Below are 15023 nucleotides of genomic sequence, written 5' to 3' on the forward strand. Positions count from 1 at the left end.
AGATATATAATGATACATAGACACTGTATCCTCCTGCTGTATAGAGGGGACAGGCTGGAGATATATAATGATACATAGACACTGTATCCTGCTGTATAGAGGGGACAGGCTGGAGATATATAATGATAGACACTGTATCCTCCTGCTGTATAGAGGGGACAGGCTGGAGATATATAATGATACATAGACACTGTATCCTCCTGCTGTATAGAGGGGACAGGCTGGAGATATATAATGATACATAGACACTGTATCCTCCTGCTGTATAGAGAGGACAGGCTGGAGATATATAATGATACATAGACACTGTATCCTCCTGCTGTATAGAGGGGACAGGCTGGAGATATATAATGATAGACACTGTATCCTCCTGCTGTATAGAGGGGACAGGCTGGAGATATATAATGATACATAGACACTGTATCCTGCTGTATAGAGGGGACAGGCTGGAGATATATAATGATAGACACTGTATCCTCCTGCTGTATAGAGGGGACAGGCTGGAGATATATAATGATACATAGACACTGTATCCTCCTGCTGTATAGAGAGGACAGACTGGAGATATATAATGATACATAGACACTGTATCCTCCTGCTGTATAGAGGGGACAGGCTGGAGATATATAATGATACATAGACACTGTATCCTGTTGTATAGAGGGGACAGGCTGGAGATATATAATGATACATAGACACTGTATCCTGCTGTATAGAGGGGACAGGCTGGAGATATATAATGATACATAGACACTGTATCCTGCTGCTGTATAGAGGGGACAGGCTGGAGATGTATAATGATACATAGACACTGTATCCTCCTGCTGTATAGAGGGGACAGGCTGGAGATATATAATGATACATAGACACTGTATCCTGCTGTATAGAGGGGACAGGCTGGAGATATATAATGATACATAGACACTGTATCCTGCTGCTGTATAGAGGGGACAGGCTGGAGATGTATAATGATACATAGACACTGTATCCTCCTGCTGTATAGAGGGGACAGGCTGGAGATATATAATGATACATAGACACTGTATCCTCCTGCTGTATAGAGAGGACAGGCTGGAGATATATAATGATACATAGACACTGTATCCTGCTGTATAGAGGGGACAGGCTGGAGATATATAATAATACATAGACACTGTATCCTGCTGTATAGAGGGGACAGGCTGGAGATATATAATGATACATAGACACTGTATCCTGCTGTATAGAGGGGACAGGCTGGAGATATATAATGATACATAGACACTATCCTCCTGCTGTATAGAGAGGACAGGCTGGAGATATATAATGATACATAGACACTGTATCCTGCTGTATAGAGGGGACAGGTTGGAGATATATAATGATACATAGACACTGTATCCTGCTGTATAGAGGGGACAGGCTGGAGATATATAATGATACATAGACACTGTATCCTCCTGCTGTATAGAGGGGACAGGCTGGAGATATATAATGATACATAGACACTGTATCCTGCTGTATAGAGGGGACAGGCTGGAGATATATAATGATACATAGACACTGTATCCTGCTGTATAGAGGGGACAGGCTGGAGATATATAATGATACATAGACACTATCCTCCTGCTGTATAGAGAGGACAGGCTGGAGATATATAATGATACATAGACACTGTATCCTGCTGTATAGAGGGGACAGGCTGGAGATATATAATGATACATATACACTGTATCCTGCTGTATAGAGGGGACAGGCTGGAGATATATAATGATACATAGACACTGTATCCTCCTGCTGTATAGAGGGGACAGACTGGAGATATATAATGATACATAGACACTGTATCCTCCTGCTGTATAGAGGGGACAGGCTGGAGATATATAATGATACATAGACACTGTATCCTCCTGCTGTATAGAGAGGACAGGCTGGAGATATATAATGATACATAGACACTGTATCCTGCTGTATAGAGGGGACAGGCTGGAGATATATAATGATACATAGACACTGTATCCTGCTGTATAGAGAGGACAGGCTGGAGATATATAATGATACATAGACACTGTATCCTGCTGCTGTATAGAGAGGACAGGCTGGAGATATATAATGATACATAGACACTGTATCCTCCTGCTGTATAAAGGGGACAGACTGGAGATATATAATGATACATAGACACTGTATCCTCCTGCTGTATAGAGGGGACAGGCTGGAGATGTATAATGATACATAGACACTGTATCCTCCTGCTGTATAGAGAGGACAGGCTGGAGATATATAATGATACATAGACACTGTATCCTGCTGTATAGAGGGGACAGGCTGGAGATATATAATGATACATAGACACTGTATCCTGCTGTATAGAGGGGACAGGCTGGAGATATATAATGATACATAGACACTATCCTCCTGCTGTATAGAGAGGACAGGCTGGAGATATATAATGATACATAGACACTGTATCCTGCTGTATAGAGGGGACAGGCTGGAGATATATAATGATACATATACACTGTATCCTGCTGTATAGAGGGGACAGGCTGGAGATATATAATGATACATAGACACTGTATCCTGCTGTATAGAGGGGACAGGCTGGAGATATATAATGATACATAGACACTGTATCCTCCTGCTGTATAGAGAGGACAGGCTGGAGATATATAATGATACATAGACACTGTATCCTGCTGTATAGAGGGGACAGGCTGGAGATATATAATGATACATATACACTGTATCCTGCTGTATAGAGGGGACAGGCTTAAGATATATAATGATACATAGACACTGTATCCTGCTGTATAGAGGGGACAGGCTGGAGATATATAATGATACTTAGACACTGTATCCTGCTGTATAGAGGGGACAGGCTGGAGATGTATAATGATACATAGACACTGTATCCTCCTGCTGCTGTATAGAGGGGACAGGCTGGAGATATATAATGATACATAGACACTGTATCCTCCTGCTGTATAGAGGGGACAGGCTGGAGATATATAATGATACATAGACACTGTATCCTCCTGCTGTATAGAGGGGACAGGCTGGAGATATATAATGATACATAGACACTGTATCCTGCTGTATAGAGGGGACAGGCTGGAGATGTATAATGATACATAGACACTGTATCCTCCTGCTGCTGTATAGAGGGGACAGGCTGGAGATATATAATGATACATAGACACTGTATCCTCCTGCTGTATAGAGAGGACAGGCTGGAGATGTATAATGATACATAGACACTGTATCCTCCTGCTGTATAGAGAGGACAGGCTGGAGATATATATGATACATAGACACTGTATCCTGCTGTATAGAGGGGACAGGCTGGAGATATATAATGATACATAGACACTGTATCCTGCTGTATAGAGGGGACAGGCTGGAGATATATAATGATACATAGACACTGTATCCTGCTGTATAGAGGGGACAGGCTGGAGATATATAATGATACATAGACACTGTATCCTCCTGCTGTATAGAGAGGACAGGCTGGAGATATATAATGATACATAGACACTATCCTGCTGCTGTATAGAGGGGACAGGCTGGAGATATATAATGATACATAGACACTGTATCCTCCTGCTGTATAGAGAGGACAGGCTGGAGATATATAATACATAGACACTGTATCCTCCTGCTGTATAGAGAGGACAGGCTGGAGATATATAATGATACATAGACACTGTATCCTCCTGCTGTATAGAGAGGACAGGCTGGAGATATATAATGATACATAGACACTGTATCCTCCTGCTGTATAGAGGGGACAGGCTGGAGATATATAATGATACATAGACACTGTATCCTGCTGTATAGAGGGGACAGGCTGGATATATATAATGATACATAGACACTGTATCCTCCTGCAGTATAGAGAGGACAGGCTGAAGATATATAATGATACATAGACACTGTATCCTGCTGTATAGAGGGGACAGGCTGGAGATATATAATGATACATAGACACTGTATCCTGCTGTATAGAGGGGACAGGCTGGAGATATATAATGATACATAGACACTGTATCCTCCTGCTGTATAGAGGGGACAGGCTGGAGATATATAATGATAGACACTGTATCCTCCTGCTGTATAGAGAGGACAGGCTGGAGATATATAATGATACATAGACACTGTATCCTGCTGTATAGAGGGGACAGGCTGGAGATATATAATGATACATAGACACTGTATCCTGCTGTATAGAGGGGACAGGCTGGAGATATATAATGATACATAGACACTGTATCCTCCTGCTGTATAGAGGGGACAGGCTGGAGATATATAATGATAGACACTGTATCCTCCTGCTGTATAGAGGGGACAGGCTGGAGATATATAATGATACATAGACACTGTATCCTGCTGTATAGAGGGGACAGGCTGGAGATGTGTTTGAGTATATTATAGATATGTAATGATACATAGAGACTGTGACAGGATGGACCGCATATGCGGCCCTGTCTGTTGTTGCTGGGACCTGGCTGGGCTTTCTTTGCCACCGTTCCTTATCGTTATCCCAATGTGCCCTCTTGCTGCAGTAGGAGGGGATTACAAATGCTGTCACCACTGGACTCCTTACCGGCATCCAGTACCGGGTTTCTTCTGGGTAACTGACACTGCTAGCGTAGTCCATTACTGGTGTACCTGGCTTGTACTCCTGAACTCTTACTATGGATCAGGGTAGCTGAGGATGAATCCTCCCTGGCCTATCGCACTGACCAGGTCTGCAAGGTAGCAGTCAGAGCGGTGGTACCGGAGACGCTGGGTCCAAACCTCAGAGACAGCCGGGAATGGATTCGATTTTGGGTCTAATCTGTAGGTCACAGGATTTTCAGCATGGAAGATATTTTGAAGCAGGTCTTTGAAGCAAGTGATGTTTATTTGCTCTTCACTGGTTAAAGGTACCAGTGATCAGGTCAGATAAAAAAAGAAGAACATCAGAATGATACATTTCAGTGCTCAAGACAGTGCTTTTTATACTGATTTGGACACAGGCTATTTTTAGAATCAGGATGCGTTGTGTTTACACAAACATGGATTTACATGCATTGCAAAGCTAACAATATTTACCCTTATCTGCGATATCTTAAAACCTTGCTGTGATATCGTGCATCTTACAGTGAACAGCAAGTCTAATTACATTTCCCTATGATCCTCACACATCAAAAAGTCTAATTAGCACGAGTCCTTTTTTCCAACAGTTGCAGAATACACATTTCTCCGAAAGAAAAGAATTCCCCAGGAAAAGTTGTAAACACCAAACAAGACATTTCCTTACACCAAGATATACAAAGGCTTATTGTAAGTTTATGTGCAATTATATAAATAAGCGCCCTTCTCTATTTCCGTTAAATAAATGTATACCATAAGTTAGTTATAAGTGATCCAGTCACAGAGACACTGTATCCTGCTGCTGTATAGAAGGGAGAGGCTGGATATATACATTGATACATAGAGACACATTATCTTCCTGCTTTATAGAGGGGACAGTCTGGAGATGTACATATGTATATTATAGATATACAATGATACATAGAGACACTATATCCTTCTGGTACACGTGGCCTGTTCCTTTCTATCAGGGTTGCTGTGGATGGTTCCACCAGGCCTATCGCACTAGCCAGAGCTGCAAGGTAGCAGGAAGAGCGTTGGTACTGGAATGTTGGATCCCAACCTCAGATCAGCTGGATAACGGTATAGATTGGTCTCATCTGTAGGTCACAGGAATTGTCGCAGTAATTAGGCAGGATCTTAAAGCAGTGATATTTTATTAGTTCAAGTGTCCTATTAAGGATAGTTAGTTACACTTGCCAGTTTGTGGCACAAGCGATCTTTCTAGAAGTTATAGATGGTATACTCTACATGGTCAAACAGAGCTCCTTTTTATACACATTCTGACACAAATCCTGTCAGGGTGTAACACTGCCCCCTGATCTTAGGTTGCTCTGCGAAGATTGAGGAATCACATTCAATAATTAACATTATAATGTAATTTATCCTTTAACCGTGGAGCTAACGCAATTTAAGCTTTAACAAAATTTACCTTACTCTGTTATATCCTAATACTTGTATCCTGAGTCCACATCGTTCAGACAGGTTCCTGTCTCTCTAACAAGACGTGACAACAGGTAACGAACGACCTCCTGCCTTGCCTTGAGGCTAAGCATGTTATTGTCACTTCTGTGATGGAAAAGATTTAATTAGCCTAATTGGGGTTTCCTCTAATTAGCAAAGTTACAAAACCAAATCATGACCTACTGTCTCCGAAGTTACAAATCATAGACATGCAATTTCTATACAGAAATACAACACAATATAATAAAATCAGTACATTTGCAATGGTATAAATTAGCGCACTGCACTAATAATTTAAATCCATTTATATAATAAGTTAATTTTAAATGATACAGCCACAGGCGTAGAATCATACACGCATAAAAAGATCAGCATGCACAACAGCAGCACTCACATATCCCAAAGACTATTTGGCGCAGGGCAACAATTCAATATGCGCTGCAACTGTTGAAAGTACAAGAGACCAACATGCGATAATTGATGAAAACAGAAGAGTTCTTTTATTCTGATCACATAGACAGTAGTTAAGAATCACAGTGCCCACAGTGGTCTTAATCTTTAGTAACAGCGCCTGGTATCCACGTCTCATCACATGTCCTAAATTACTGTTAAAGCTTAAGTTATATGATTAACATATATTGCTCATATATTTCATTCTATGGTGGTCAACTCAGACTAAGCTACCAGAACCAGAGCTCATTCTCGGTCTTCAAGATGGAAAATGACAGAAGACACATGACTGAGAGCATATTAAATCTCACCCTGGAGATCGTCTACCTACTGACTGGAAAGGTGAGTGTTGCTGGAAATGTCACAGTGACATCACTCTTACTTGTTTTAATAAAACTTGTTTGATAATGTAGATGTGATTCGGAGAATGTCACAGTGGCATGATTCCCATCTCTATTCATAAAACACAGATATGACTAGTATAGTGAGGGATTCTAGGAATATCACAGTGATATCATTCTTCTCTCTATTAATAAAACAAGGACATGGCTGGAGAGGTGAGGGATTCTGGGAATGTCACAGTGACATCACTCTTATCTCTATTAATATAATAGGGATATGACTGGAGAGGTGAGGGATTCTGTGAGTGCATGTAGTGATATTTAGCGTCTTTCTCATAATCCAGGATTACACAATGGTGAAGGAGACATCAGGTAAGTGTGTGACACGCAACATCTGCCCCATTACATCAGGAGGATTGAGGAGGACCCAGGACCCCATCACGGTGCCTCCACCTCACTCATTGATACATGAGAGAGTCAATGACCAGAAGATCCTGGAACTCACCAACAAGATCATTCAGCTGCTGACTGGAGAGGTGACTGCTGGGAATGGGACATTATAAAGTAACACCAGGGGATGTGTCTGGATGATGACTGTATCATTGTGTGTGTCAGGTTCCTATAAGGTGTGAGGATGTCACTGTCTATTTCTCCATGGAGGAGTGGAAGTATTTAGAAGGACACAAGGGTCTGTACGAGGATGTGATGATGGAGAATCACCGTATCCTGACATCACTGGGTAAGAGCAGACTTTGATTTATTGTAATGGGGGGAGCAGTTTTGAGGACCAACTATGTATACACACACATAGTCACATATAAACAATGTATTCAACAATTGTATGCTTCATACAGATGGACCCAGTATCAGAAATACCCCAGAGAGATGTCCTCGTCTTCTTTATTCACAAGATTGTGCAGAGGAAAATCACAGGATATCACAGAAGTATCAGGTAGATGGAATTTAAGGCGTCGGCAAATATCGAAATACCAAAGTGACATTTCACTATATGACTTTTAGAGCAGCTCTCGGAGTCCAATACACTGATATTCTTCTATTTAATCCTAATTAATGAAATCTTACATTGCTAAATAGTTGTTTTTGTGGGTTAATTAGGTTGAATGCCTGACTGATATTAAGGTAGATGATATAGAGGGAGAAGAAGAGATGTATGTGAGGGGTGATCAGCAGTGTAAGGAGGAAGAAATCCCTACAGATATCAATACAGGTGAGTAATAAACACTTATTACAGAGAATAGTCATATATTCTCCTTGTTCAGTCACTACAACAATCTCTTATTCTACACCCTCCTGTCAGTACAAACTAATGAGGAAATATATCTGCCCAGTGGGGTAGTCAGGAGCCATCAGCCCCTATTAGACTTCTGCTCTCCTCCTCACATCATATCATTGTGCTACCAGCCCAGAGATCTGACCAGTCTCCTCCTCACACTCTCTGGTGATTCTCATGTGTCAGTAGAAGCAATGTCACCATACTGATTCCATCACTGATCAATGGGATAGGACCCTGTGTGGCATTACCCATGATCCTCCAGGTGCACTACCACGTGATATTACCCATGATCCTCCATGTGCACCACCACATCTGATATTACCCATTATCTTCCTTGTGTAGTAATACCTTAATGTTTGATTCTCTATATGCTGTATACTAACACTGCAATTATCAAGCAAAGTAGAAGGTGATTCCCCTCACTATAAAATCACACACCCCATCACAACACACACTTCACACAACCTCCTCCTCTCACACACAGAGAACAATAATCACACACCCCTCATTGCACAATATCTCCCCTCCACTCTGTGATTGGATGCCTTGTGTTGTTGTTCTGTGGTTATGCTTTCTGCTTTTGCCCGTCTGTGCCCTGCTCCTTTCACCTACTCAGGCCTGATGCTCTCCTCTGCTTCGTGCCGTCATCATTCTATGTTGCCATTTCCTTCTTCGGTCTAATGCTGCTCTACTTCACTTGTCTACACAGAGGGTTCAGCCTAAATTATACAGAGGTGGAAGTTGCTCAATCAGTTTATAGCAGGCCTGTCCGGCCCTCCAGATGTTGTGAAACTACAATCCCCAGCATGCTTTGCCAGTAGACAACCTGTTGATAGATGGAAGGGCATGCTGGGACTTGTAGTTTCACAACATCTGGAGGGCCACAGGTTGGACAGGCCTGGTTTATAGTTTCATGAAAGGGTGGAGTTATCCAGAAAGAAAAACAATAGACACACTGCTATGAACTAGAACAAAAAGCTGCTTTTATACTTGTACATGAAAATGCAGAATTCTCAGTTACACACATTTACAAATGCACGATAAGCCACCCGCCACATCAAGGCGCTTCTGTTAATACGGTAAATTGATCGAGCAACTTCCACTTCTATGTGTCACGAAAGCCAGATAGTGGGAATGGTCTTTATCTCTGCTTGAGTGACAGCTACCCCCAGAGAGGTGCGGAGTCTAACGGAAGAGAGGTGTTCACCAGGGATTCCCCCAAGGGAATATGGTCTTAGCTGCTCTCATCCGCAGGCCGCGGTCCTCTAGGGGGCGCAGAACAGATAATTCGGACAATCACCAAGTAGCTGTAAGGCAGAATGGAATGTAACCCCAGGTATATGGACATTCAGGAACTGGACGGATGCTGTGTGATGATCAGCAGTATAGCCACAAGTTTTGATAGTGGAATAGGCTGAGCAGGTAGTACTGCGAAAGGATGAGCTGCAGGACTCCGAAGGACTGAGATATACAGCAGTGTAGTAATTCAGGAACAGGACAGATGCTGAGCGATGCAGTATAGTCAGAGGTCTAGCAGCGGATTAGGCAGGAACAGGTGTAGCTGTGAAGGGCTGAGCTGCAGGACTCCTAAGGGCTGAGATATACAGCAGTGTAGTAATTCAGGAACAGGACAGATGCTGAGCGATGCAGTATAGTCACTGGTCTAGCAGCGGATTAGGCTGAACAGGTGTAGCTGTGAAGTGCTGAGCTGCAGAGAGCAGAAGCACTGAGATCCACACAGGTGGTATAACTCTGGAACAGGACCGATGACGAGTGAAGCTGCAGCAGTTGAATGAACAGCATAACCCACGAAGTCAGGAACAAAGGTCAGCACGAACAGGAGTCGGAGGTAATGCTTTCGATCAGGTAGGAAGACCTGATGATCTGACACTCATGGAAGGAGTAGGACCCTTGTAAAGGGAACTGGCTGGTGATCATCCAAACACTGCGGAGTAGAGGGTTTAAAGGTTCCCGTGGTTGCACATGCGCAGAATACTTGTCAAAATTGCGTCTGAGGAGAGAGGAACGCCAGGCTGTACAGCAGACAGCAGTAACCAAGTGAAACCAATGTACATAAGGATCAGAATGGAATAACTGGTGAGATGCGTGATACTGTGTTGTTTATTTGAGAGGAATGTTTGGTATCAGAAGCTGATGGGGAGTGCTGGTGCTGTATTGCCCTTTGGAGGCTTTTTTGGGTACCTTTTGGGAGTTAGTTATCAATTAAAAAACACATATATGTATGACCCATAAATAGGGACTCTCACTGATTATTTAGGACCATACTATTAGCAGAAGCGCCTTGACAGGGCGGGTGGCTTATCATGCATTTGAAAATGTGTGTAACTGAGAATTATGCATTTTTATATACAAGTAGAAAATCAGCTCTTTTACTAGCTCCTATCCGTGTGCTGGGGGATTCTTTTCTTCAGCCTAAATTAGTAGCATGACTCTGGCTTTGGGGCTATGCTACCTGAGGTTGGATCAGAGGGACAGGAGGAGGCTGCTTCACATTTATTGCTACCTATACGTCCACTTGGAGAACTTTGTGAAGTGCCGGACAGTTGTCCAATGTGGTTGGATCTCTGCAAAGTGTTTGTTAATAGGGTTGTGATATATTTTAAGCCAATGTCTTATATGTTCTACAAAAGAATCACATTTACTTTATGTAGATTTCTAATTGTAATAATGGGCCTCATTCATTAAGAAAAGAAAAGTAAAGCAAAAAAAATGACTAAAATTTGGACCTTGGCAAAACCATGTTGCAGTGGAGGGGGAGAAAAATTTAAAATGTGGGGACAGATTTATAGCTGGGATAAGGCATGTCCTAGAACAACTTTAAATTTCATTGTACAAACAAAGCTATCAAGTATTTGTGTGCTCCATGAAAAAACAGCCAGTATTTATCTTATGTGCAAAATAATAAACTAATTTGCACCCCATGTATTGTAACATGGTTTTGTCCAGGAGAAAACTTACTCATTTGTTTGCCTTACTTTTCTTAATGAATCAGGCCCAATGTGTTCATAGTTTGCAAATTGAAATTAACAACTGAACAGTATGAATTTACTAATAGTATTAGGATTTGCTCTTCAATGTAAAAACAAGATTTTTATTTTCATACATTTATTTTCAGCAGACGGACGCAAAAGCAGGAACACCTCAGAGGGATATCTCATTCTGTCTCCAGATCTTACAATAGAAGATAAAAACAGTGCACAAGATTCTCCAGGAAAAGAAACCATGTCCCTAAATATGCATCCAGTACCTCACAGTGCAGATATTTCGTCTGATCCCTATAATCATGAGGGATGTTCTCCTGATAACACAGATATTGTTACATTTAGAGGTGATAAAACTTTTTCCTGTTCTGAATGTGATAAACATTTTATACATCAGTCAGTCTTTGTTAGACATCAGAGAAGTCACACAGGTGAGAAACCCTTTCCATGTTCTGAATGTGGAAAATGTTTTACACATAAAGCAGATCTTGTTACACATCAGAGAATTCACACAGGTGAAAAACCATTTCCCTGTTCTGAGTGTGGGAAATGTTTTACACACAAATCAAGTCTTGTTAAACATAATAGAATTCACACAGATGAGAAGCCATTTTCGTGCTCTGAGTGTGGGAAATGTTTTACACGGAACTCAACTCTTGTTAAACATCAGAGAAGTCACACGGGTGAGAAGCCATTTCCATGTTCTGAGTGTGGGAAATGTTTTACACATAAACCAGCTCTTGTTAAACATCAGAGAATTCACACAGGTGAGATGCCATTTTCATGCTCTGAGTGTGGTAAATGTTATATGTATAAAACAGGTCTTGTTATACATCAGAATATTCACAGAGGTGAGAAACCATTTCCATGTTCTGAATGTGGTAAATGTTTTACACATAGATCTGCTCTTGTTAAACATCAGATAACTCACACAGGTGAGAAACCATTTCCATGTTCTGAATGTGGTAAATGTTTTACACAGAAATCAGCTCTTGTTAAACATCAGAAAATTCACACAGGCCACAAACATTTTCCGTGAGCTGATAGACATGTTGCGAGTTGTAGCAGTACTCTAAATGTTGTAAAATCTATTGATAATACTAATGTAAATGATAAAATTAGGCATAAATACATTTACAGAGTCTATACTCATGGGTATGTTGACATCACTGGGTTATGGAGGGCAGTTTAAAGCTCTGCAGTCATGCAGTATATTAAAATGTTATAATTTAAATCCACAGACATAGGTGGAATGTGTTTATAGGTGCAATTTCCTTATTTTATTAGCCTAATAACTCATGCCCTATGTATGCGCTAGTGCTCTCTGCCAATAAATAGGTGTATGTGTTTATAATGTGTATGTGGGGCTGTTTTTTATGGTTGGTACGGATTCCTCTTACCATCTCTTTGGACTCAATTCCCAAAGTTAAGGATCTTTGCTTAATTGTGACAGCTCATTTAGATATTGGAAAAATTATATGGTGTTTTGTGATGACATAGGTCACAGAAAACTATGGTTGTAGCCCTTGTTATAAAACTAAATGCTTCAGACTCTCATTATTCAGGTAACGGGGGTATTTCCCGGGGATCACCCAATTTGCCATACATGAGGGGCATTCTTGATTAAGGAGGTTTTGGGCGGCAACGATCACTGATTAAGAAGGGTACAATACTAGAAGCACCAAAACAAAGACAAGAGGACAGTTCTCTCTTTATTAACAACACTTAGAAGCACACCTTCAACGAGCATCTGTACAGCTGAAATCACCACAACACTGAGCTATGGTTTACATCAAACAGACACATAGATATCTCACAGCACTGTGCAGTGATTACCTAATACTAAATGTAGGATGGTCCTTAGAACAATTACAGTTTCCACACATAGTGGATCCAGTCATTTTGTTGCATGAGCTAAAATTCATGAGAAATCATTTCATTAGGAATCCTCAACATCACTGAGGTACTTCATGAGCTGATTGGCTGTATTCCGATAACTGCCCACAAGATTGACAGTTGTGTTGTAAACGATGTGATATTGAAATGTATGCAACGCCTTAAACATTAGAATTATATAGTTATCACTCACTCTGTACAAGTTAAAGTACATTGCTAGATTATGTTTATTATATCTTATTTATTGTGTACTGTAGTTTGCACAATGACTAATGGGATAACGGTATAGTGCATATGTGGACATGGTATGCAATTTTGTAGTCTGTTCACAAGATAATAAAATATATAATTGCCCAGAAAGTTGACTTCTTGTTTTTATTAAGTTTATTTTAATAAAATTAAAAAGAAAATTAAAAATAGGACAGGCGATAGAAAGTCTTCCCACTGTCGTTAGGGTCACTACGGATACCTCAATGTGCTCCCACTGGTGAAATCCCACATCACATTGCAATTAGGTGGTCTAAATAGTCTAGCCTAACATGAATAGCAAGCACATCTGGTTGAAAGGAATCGCACCTCATCACTCCCCTTATGCATCTGAATATTATTTTTAACCCTCTCTACTTACCACGTACTCTGGGTGATAACCCTCCACCTGGAATCCAGTTCCCTTTTGGTCTAGAGTGGGAGATAACTGTGACTTGGTCCAGATGGTCTGGGGCTGTAAATCTTTCACTAATTGGATTTACACAAATTAAGCGATCCAGGATCAGGATAATGGTGTAGTAGAATAACAGATGTAACCTTTCCATGGCTCTTATTTCCTAGAGGAGGGTCAGTTATGACAGTTTATCGGGGGAGAAGAGATGTCAGGTGGGTTTGGCGTTTATGACCTCATCACCCGCTGTGGAGAAAGCAGGGCAACCAACTTGAGTAATAAAAGGGACATTTCCAAGCACCTTCTTTCTCCTGCATTCCAAACCACACAGAGGTATTCCTCATTGCCTCAGAGTAGATGTGGAACTGTGATACTTGGTGTGGCCGGGTTCTCTTGAAATTGACTCCAGCGCCGGGAGGGTTAATACCCGGCGCCAGAGGGGTTAAATAACCGTTGCTAGGCGCTGCGTGAACCGTATATGTATTAAAATGTTTTTTTTATGTAAATAAAATGCTTGATATATGGCGCTGCAGCGCTAGCTGGGTAGTGTAAAAATGGGTTTTAGATTTATAATGTGTGTGTGTAGGCACTGCAGTGCCGGTAAAGAACCGGCGCTCAGCACTGAAGGGGCAATAGGCGCCGGGAGTGTAACTGTATAGTTTTAAATGTAATATTGTGGATTAATGTGCAATGTGTATAATATATGTATAAAGCGAATGTATATGTGTAAAATAATAAAGAGTACTTACCATGTGCAAGGGCCTGCAAAGGCAGCCCTGAATCCCCTTCACCCTCCGGCAGCCAGCTTTAGTGGAAGAAAATAGGTCCCCCTGGAGGTGCAGCTCCTCCTGGTTCAGTACACTGGGTATGAAGATAGAGAATAGTCAGAGACAGAAGGTTCGGGACACTGGATATGCAGAAAGAAAATAGTCGGAGACAGAAGGTTCGGGACACTGGATATGCAGACAGAGAATAGTTGGAGACAGAAGGTTCAGGACACTGGATATGCAGAAAGAGAATAGTCAGAGACAGAAGGTTCGGGACACTGGATATGAGATAGAGAATAGTCGGAGACAGAAGGTTCAGGACACTGGATATGCAGACAGAGAATAGTCGGAGACAGAAGGTTCAGGACACTGGATATGCAGACAGAGAATAGTCGGAGACAGAAGGTTCAGGACACTGGATATGCAGAAAGAGAATAGTCGGAGACAGAAGGTTCGGGACACTGGATATGCAGACAGAGAATAGTCGGAGACAGAAGGTTCAGGACACTGGATATGCAGATAGAGAATAGT

At 41.4% G+C, this 15023-nt stretch overlaps 1 protein-coding gene across 1 annotated transcript in view; it reads left to right on the top strand.

The window, feature by feature from the left end:
• Positions 1–13427, top strand: part of LOC142160017 (uncharacterized) — a 77802-nt gene extending 64375 nt beyond the window's left edge. The window contains exon 9 of the mRNA XM_075214936.1: positions 11603–13427. Within this exon, the coding sequence (XP_075071037.1) occupies positions 11603–12210 (608 nt within the window). The 3' untranslated portion in view covers positions 12211–13427. The remainder of the gene's footprint in view (positions 1–11602) is intronic.
• Positions 13428–15023: the final 1596 nt, after the last annotated feature.

This window comes from Mixophyes fleayi, chromosome 6, assembly GCF_038048845.1.
Source record: "Mixophyes fleayi isolate aMixFle1 chromosome 6, aMixFle1.hap1, whole genome shotgun sequence".
NCBI classification, from domain to species: domain Eukaryota; kingdom Metazoa; phylum Chordata; class Amphibia; order Anura; family Limnodynastidae; genus Mixophyes; species Mixophyes fleayi.